This window comes from Arachis duranensis, chromosome 2, assembly GCF_000817695.3.
Source record: "Arachis duranensis cultivar V14167 chromosome 2, aradu.V14167.gnm2.J7QH, whole genome shotgun sequence".
In the NCBI taxonomy this organism is placed as follows: Eukaryota; Viridiplantae; Streptophyta; class Magnoliopsida; order Fabales; family Fabaceae; genus Arachis; species Arachis duranensis.
In genome coordinates, this window is record NC_029773.3 from 59,815,002 (window position 1) to 59,823,585 (window position 8,584).

The window sequence follows — 8,584 nt, forward strand, 5'->3', positions numbered from 1 at the left end:
CATGGGAAAGTCAAGACATAGAGCCTCCTTCCAAGACGGTTGAAATTGATGCTGAGGAGGGTGTACAACCTCCAAAGCATATCATAGTTGAAGACTTGGAAGAGGTTGATCAAGAGATGGAGATTCAAGAAGAAGAAGCACAACCTCCCATGCCCTTGGAAAGCAATGAAAAGGAGATTGAATTGAAAGAGAGCTACCAAGAGGAAGAGGTTGAAATTGAAGAAGTTTGCAAAGAGGTGGTAATTATCAGAGAAGAGCACAAGGGAGTGAAGCTTGCAATTTCATTAAACATACCTCCCCCTAAGTCGCCATCATCCTTCACAACATTCAAGTGGGTAAAATTCATGTCCCATAGCTTTCTAATCCCACTTGAATATGGGCTACTGGAGACGGATGGTCAACTTAGAGCTCTTTGCGGCATTAAGAGCAAGAGGAAGATGGTCAGTGGTAAGAATTGTCCTGCAAGGTTCATCATGGTTGGAAGCTTTAAGCTTAAACGTAAAGGTTGGTATAGAGCTCAACTGAATGGGTCTAGGAAGTTGTTTGGCCGCTTACGTGAGAATTCAGACTGCTTGCCACCCAGATGGAACAATATTGCTCAACCAAAAGACGGGTGCAAGGGCAAGGTCTGGGACCCCGGAATCCATTCTACCAATCACCACTCTTGGGGCCTTGTCACTTGCTTTAACTTACTTGAAGGCTTTCTGCGCCTTGTTTGGGACCCCGGAGGTTACTGGAATCACAAACACTAGTGGAGATTCCTGGATGAGTTCAACCATAAGCCACCATAACAGGAAGCTCATCAAATGTCCAACTTAAGGACTTTAACTAAAAGTGCTAGGTGGGAGACAACCCACCATGGTATGATCGTCCTTTTTCATTTTTATTTAGTTTTATTTGTTTTTGAATTTTATTTTATTTTGTTATATTGAACCTAGAGTTTTGCATCACATTCATATTAACACTGCATTCTGCATTTTTCAGATTATAAAAAAAAAGAGCACGCGACGCGACCGCATCAGCGACGCGTCCGCGTCGCAAGGAGATGAGAGAATAATAAAGTGAACAGAGAGTTACGCAGGAGCAGGGCTGGAGGCGCGCTATTAGCACAAATTGACTCCACGCGAATGCGTCGATGACGCATCCGTGTCATTTGGAAAAATAGCCTCCCACGCGACCGCGTGACCTGAAATCGGCGTAAAAAAGGTGTATGGCCGAAAGTTGAGCTGGAATTGGGCTGGACCCGTGCTAGCAGCACAAGCCCTGCCATGCGAACGCGTCACCCACGCATCCGCGTCATATTGGAAATAAGGCCATCCGCGTAATCGCGTCGACCACGCGACCGCGTCACCCTGGATTTTGGCAATACCAAGTTTCGAACAGAGAGTTGTGCGACCGCGAGGCTGCACTCGCGCCACTAGCACAAATTGAGTCACGCGATCGCGTGCCCCACGCGTCCGCATCGCCCAACCTTATCGCGCACCACGCGACCGCGTCACCCACGCGACCGCGTCGCCAGCGTCGCACAACCTATCCAGATTAGTGCCAATTTTCTTATCCTCTCTTTTCTAATCCTAATTTCTTCCTTCTCTCTCCTTTCTCACTTTCTTTTTCTTCTTCTCCTCCTTTTTCCCTCTCTTTTTATTTTATTTTATTTTCATACTTTCATTCATTGCATATTTTTATTTTTCTAAATTTATTCTTTTACCATTGGTGTTCAAATGTTTTTATTCAACTGTTATTTCTTTTCTAGTATTATCTTGGTGCTTATGACTTGTTTTATTCTGGTTAGGTAATATTATTTAAATCAATGCCAATCTTTTATACCTGTATTACTTTTGTATTGATTTTTAATTTATATTATCTTTCCTTCCCCACTCTCTCCCCCATTGTTGCATATTCTGCACCACTGGTATGCCATGGCTTCTATTATTTTCTTACATGTTGTAGCTACCATGTGAATGAGACCCTTTTCATCTGGTATTAACCCAACCATGCTCCATCTTTTAATTTCTATCTTTATTTTTGGGTTACTTTTCTTCCCTTTTTCTTTCAGGATGGCCACCAGGAAGAGAACCGGAAGACGTTTACATGGGAGAGACAAACAAGTTCCTACGCACATTCCTTGATGAGAAAAGCATCAATTGGAGCAACCCATCCACCTGCACATCTCAGCATGCACCGAGGACGGTGCAATCTTTAAGTGTGGGAGGTCGATACCGATCTCCATGGGTTAGTACTTTCCTGTCTCAAACACCAATATTTTATTTTCTTTGTTAATTGTTGCATTTGCATATTTAATTTCATGTTTATTTGATTTTTGCATTTAGCTACTGCTTGGTTAAAATAATAAGTTTCTTCTTAAGATCCTATTCTTTGAAAATTTTTACTAATTTAAATTGAAAATTTTTTTTGTTAAAACTTGTTGGAAGTTGTATTTGGAACATGGTTTTTGAAAATTTGCTTGAAGTTGTAATTGAAACATGGTTTTTGAGCCAAAGAACACACAACCTGTGAGATTTGAGCTTAATTACATGGTTACATTATTTAACCATAAATTTTTATTCTTGTGTGTTCACTTCTCTATGATTGTAATCTTTATTTTGTTCCATTCTATATGTCCAATATTTAATATATTTGCATGCTTGCATATGATTGAGGCCATTGTTTGATTCTAGCTCACTTATCCCAAAATTAACCTACCTTTTACATCATCCTTGTTAGCCCCCTTGAGCTTTTAAATCCCCTCTTGTTTTATAACCATATTACTAGCCTTAAGCAGAAAAACAAAATAAAAATCCCAAGTTGAATCCTTGGTTAGCTTAAGATAGATATTGTGTATAATTAAAGTGTGAGGAATTTCATGGGAACATGGGATGATATGAAAAAAGAAGGGAATTAAATTGAATAAGTTATTTGAAAATTTGGGAAGCATGCTCATGTGAAATCAAAATAATTAAATTACCATGTGCATTGAAAAAAAATATTAAGTAATTAAATAAGGGGATACAAAAAAAAAAGAGAAGAAAAATAATATTACCCCAAAATGCAAAATAAAAAGAATCAATGCACATGCGACAAAATTCAACAAAATAAGTTTGATACATGAGCATGTAATACAAAAAGTGGAAAAATATGGGTAGCTAGGTAAAGTATTTTAAATTTTATAAAGTATGTATGTGTTAGGTGAGATCTTGGACTAATCAAGGATTCACTTTACTAGCTCACTTAGCCTTATATATACCCTTACCTCTACCTTGGCCCCATTACAATCTTAACAAAAGACCTCATGATGTTTGCATTGGTATGCTAAATAATTGTTGATTGGTTAGATGAAGAACAAGGTTTAGAAAGTATGATTAGAGAAGAGTAGAGTGATTAACCCTATACACTTGAGAGATTAGAGTGCATATACACTTCCTGTGAGGGTTCAGTGCTCAATTCTATGTTCCCTGCTTTCATGAGCTATCTTCTTCTTGCAAGTTATTTGTATTGTATTTTGTGATTTGAATTAGTGAAATCTAGTTCATATTTGTCTTGAAGAACTTATTTATTTTTAACCAAGTAGGTAGAAACAATTTGCATTTAGTTGCATTTAATATAGGTTGCATTGCATTCCATCACTTTAACCTTAATTATTTACCTTGGATTTAGGATGAGGACATGCTAGTGTTTAAGTGTGGGGAGGTTGATAAACCCATATTTCGTGAGTTCTTTTGTGCTTAATTTGAGTGATTTATATAATCCTTCACCTACTTATTCACGTTAATTGCATGGTTTTACTTTCCCTTCCTTATTATGTCGTATTGTGAAAAACTTGTTTCCTATGCTTTAAAAATTAATTATTTTAATTACCTTTATTTCCATTCGATGCCGTGATTAGTATGTTGAGTAGTTTCAGATTTTCTAAGGCGGAATGACTTAGAGGATGGAAAAGGAAACATACAAAAATGGAAGGAGAAAGCAAAACGGAGCTTTAAGGAAACTGGTGTTCACGCGATCGCATGGATGACGCGATCGCGTGCCAGAAGTGAAGATTCAGCGACGCGGCCGCATGATTGATGCGACCGCGCGCCTTAAGCAAAACGCACATGACGTGGTCGCATGACTGACGCGACCGCGTGGCAAGGAAAAGCTCCGAATGACGCGATCGCGTGACCCACGCGGACGCGTGACAGAGGCCACGCACCAGAAAATTACAGAACACGCCCCAGCGAGTTCTAAACCCCTTTTTGGCCCAAATCCAAGTCCAGAAAGCTTAGACCAGAGGTTATAAAGTGGGGGAATGCATCCATTCATAAGAAGGCTTTTCATAATTTACTTTTCCATGATTTAGATTAGTTTTGAGAGAGGTTCTCTCATCTCTCTCTTAGGATTAGAAATTAGGATTTTTAGAAACTAGGATTTATGACTTCTCTTGGTTTTTAAGAGTGACTCTCGATTCAGGTTCAATGTTCCTTTTTATTTATTTTTTCAATTAAATTTATGAACTCTTCCATGTTACAGATTACTCTTTTAAATTAATGCTATTTGAGATATTTCAGATCTATGATTGCTTTCTTTAATTTATGTTGTCGGTACTATCCAAATTATTTTCATTCGAGTAGATAGTTTTCCTTTTGGCTCTGGTTAACCTGCAATTCCTTGAGAAGACGACCCGAGGTTTAAATACTCGGTTATCAATTTTAAAGGGGTTTGTTACTTGTGACAACCAAAATGTTTGTATGAAAGGACTTTTGAAGGTTTAGAAACTATACTTGCAACGAGGATTTATCCGCAAATTTCTAGACCACGCAAAAGTTCTCTCATCAATAACCATTCCCATTGGTAGCAGAAAACGTTGATGTCCTCTCTCTCCCGGATGTTAAAAAATCTTGCATCCTCTCTGTCCAGTCAGAATTTATTCTGCGAGCAAAATCTGCTACCTCCCTGCATCATCAAAGGTTACCATGCACATGAGCTGGGAGAAAACACGCATCTTTGAAAACATACTAGCATAACCACCACACAAAAATCTTTTACTCAAAATCAGCTAGGGGAAACATGGAAGGAAAATGGAGTGTTGAAAACATAGCCACTACTACTACTAAGGCTTAGCTCAAGTGGTGCTCAAGTCAAATGTAAAATTTCGCCGGAGGCATTCATGGTTACACTTTGAGAACGACGAATGCGGAGGAGTCACATTGAACTGGTCGCATCATGTTCATATAATGTACTAGTAAGAGGATAAGTGTATCTTCTAATGACCCTGTAAGCTAGAGGAAGTTCATTGTAAGTCTATGACTCTTCATTAAGAAATAAAGGTCTATTTCTACAGTTTCTGCCATATATAGTGTAAAAGTGACAAATATTTCCGAATGTGGTTTATGAAACACACCCACAAGGAGTGTTGCTTCACTTCACACAATCTTTGTGTAGTTTTATGTTTTTGTTTTATTGCATTTGATCTGATAGTTTCTTTTTCTATATATTATGATAACTTAGTAGGCGGTAGTTTTAATTAAGAACTATGTGAAGATGCTTTTAATTATAGGTTATTCTGAATTTATTAGTTGAATATTTTGTTTCTCTTTATTTGTAAGAAGTGAGACTAAGGATAATCAACATCATTTCACTTGTGATATTGCTTCTTTAATTTGTTATAGATTAGTTATAAATAACTAAAGTTATGATCAAACAATATACAGTGGTTTCATAATCCTGGTTGTCACTTGAAATAGGTATGTAGCTCAAAAAATGGTCTAACTATGAAATATGTTCTCCATCTTACTAGACCAAAATAAATACTGATGACAGTAAAAGATTAATTTTCAGAGAATGGTCAAAAAGGAAAATCCAGTCACTATTACTTAAATACTTCATACTCAAGCATGCAAACTTGATACGTTAGTACTTGCTCTATAATCCCAGACTAACCCAAAATATCCAGACTTATTTCCATGTGTATTATGCATCTTGAATGTAGCAGTGGCTAACCATACTCCGAATGCATAAGTTATTTGCATGATGATGGAACCTTGATTGAATATAGGACAAAAATATAACTTCTATGTAACAGATAACACAACACTGATCCCAACCATAACAAATGTGGAAGTATAAGGGACTCAGCGAAAGGAAACGATGGATTCCAATACTTGTGCCTCAAGATTAGCTTCATCGATCCACTTTGAGCTTTGTCGACGCAATAACTCTTTCTTTTCTGCCATCTTCTCACCATGCTTTTTGACCTTCATCCTCCAATTTTCAAGTTTCTCATCTCTTTCTTTTAACTGGATTCATAAGAATGATACATCAGTAAGCGCATCAAAAGACTGTAAGAGGTTTAACTTAAACACATGAAATCAAGGCTGTGTGCAACAATAGGTCGAAGTATCTCTTTAGCGCACCTGAAAGATTTGAAAACTATACCAAACTCCATGTCAGCTGATTATGGACTTATTTTTATTGTTTCTACATGTTGCATAATCAAATATGAAACTAGTTCCTATTTTATTACTGGATTTTTTGACAGATTAGCAATGTAAAAGTATAAACCAGAATGAACCAACTGACAGCTAAATACAAAACAAAGACCATAAAGGCAATAATATTAGAAATGTTGATTACGTAGCTAAGTAATGAACAATGACAATGAACAAGGGTCAATCAATAGTGTGGTATACAAATGCAAAAGATAAAATCTAACCCTTTACATTTGGCCCAAGCAAAAGAATATCACAGAAAGGAAAATCAAAGCCAGATTGAGGCCTAGTCAATTTTCAAAAAAAGAAAACAACAAGCCATTATGGCTCAAAAGAAAGAAAACAACACTTATTTCAAAAGTAGTTCAGTCATTAGATCAAGCACCTCGTCTGCACGAACACAACATTGAGCACATATATCTACCTAATTATCCATTGAGACTAATTAACAAACATTTGACGTGCATATTAGCTCAAACCAACAAATAAGCAAACCATCGAACACTTGGTGTGCACAGCGAAATTCATAGAAGGGATGGAAGGAGAAAAAGAAAAACGCACGAGTGTTTCTCTGAATTCTTGTTGTGCGATCTTAAGCTCCTGAGCCCTGATTTGTGCAGCTTCGGCCTTGAGCTTCTTGCGCTCCTCATTGGCAACTCTAAGGGCTTCTCTACGAGCTTCGTCCTTGCGCTGCTTCTCGATCTGAAGCAACTCCATAACAAAGTCATTAATAATCACCAAAGCCACAAGGCCCTTTAATTCAGCACCAGATGCACCACCACTCCTCATCAAAGCTTCTTTTGCAGAAATAAGCTCATATAGAACAACTCTGAAAGCATATACATCTATTTTGGGAGAAACACTTCCATATACATATTTGCAAATAAGAGAATCCTATTATTAAATCCAAAAAGCTCACTTCCATATACATAATACTGAAAAACTTCTACTTTTATTGCTTCTAATTAGAAGCAAGGAGATAAAGATCAAGGAATACTCTTTCAACATTCATAAACTCATAACTATGTACTAAATTAATGGGAAAAAAAAAGAACTACCAACACTTTGCAAGTTTAGTTAATGTATAATAGTTAGCATACTTTAATCCTTAGTTTGCCAAAAGAAATTGAATAGAGAGAAAACAGTTCATCATACTCTAATAGTATTATCATACATAAAACTTGACTATGCATGCAGCATCTATTCAACTAAAAGAACTGCAATTTAGTTTCTCATTAATAAAAAATATATGCAACTTTTCTTTCAAATACTTGTAATCAAAACTAGTAACACAGAGAAATTATGAACCTCGCCATTGAGCTCTCCATAATAGACTTCACCAAAACCACCTTGACCAATCTTTTTAGCCAAACTGAAGTTATTTGTGGCATTGGCTAGTTCCTCATACGAAAACTCTGCTGATTTTTCTACCTTAACACCCATAATACTAGTATCATCTGAAGCTGAAGTTCTGTTTTTGGCATTATGAGAGGTTTTGCTAGAAAGAGGGACAATGTATAAGAGTTACTAATCCAACTATGCTATTAGATAAAATATAAGTCGAAATCCATATACCTTGGCGAACAAAGTTTTCGCTGGAATCTTTAGCTACCAATTTTTTGTTCCACATCTTCTTTCTTCTGTAACATTTAACATAAACACAAAATACCAATAACAGAAGTGTTGCTACTATTCCAACAGATATTCCACCAATAACGCCACTGGATAGACCTTTCCCTGTAGAAACAATAGAATAGCACAAAGTCCTTACCTTCACTGTCTTGATATCAAACTCAAATGAAAAGAATGATCAATGATAGAAAAACTGTGCTGAGATTGTCAAACCTCCATTGCTGAAAAGGAAAATGAAAACAGGGTCATTAAGTTTAGAAGATCACTGAAAAATGAAATTTAAATAGCTTGGACAGTAAGGTTAAGAGAAAAGTTACTTTATTTTAAAGGGCACATAGTTTCCATTTTCGTCTGTAAAAAAGTGAAATGAAAGGAGAATGTGAGATATTATTCTCTTCAAAATTTTGAAGTTCCTCGGAAACCAATTTGAAAGATCCAACTATAAGAATGATGTTAATAAGTTAAGCATACTCTTGACAGTATTAGAG

At 36.6% G+C, this 8,584-nt stretch overlaps 1 protein-coding gene across 1 annotated transcript; it reads right to left on the reverse strand.

The window, feature by feature from the left end:
* Positions 1-5,804: 5,804 nt before the first annotated feature.
* LOC110277821 (uncharacterized) lies at positions 5,805-7,476 on the reverse strand. The gene is made up of 3 exons (XM_021135428.2): positions 7,462-7,476; positions 7,026-7,358; positions 5,805-6,272 (listed from the first exon to the last, which is right to left on the reverse strand). Exons 1-3 carry the CDS (start codon positions 7,474-7,476, stop codon positions 6,108-6,110), a joined length of 513 nt encoding a protein of 170 aa, XP_020991087.2. The 3' UTR covers positions 5,805-6,107.
* Between the last annotated feature and the right edge of the window lie 1,108 nt (positions 7,477-8,584).

Coding starts and splice junctions, on each gene's coding strand:
- LOC110277821 (XM_021135428.2), bottom strand. Junction 6,273..7,025: donor AAGAATTCAGAGAAACACTC/GTGCGTTTTTCT, acceptor TTATGAATCCAG/TTAAAAGAAAGAGATGAGAA.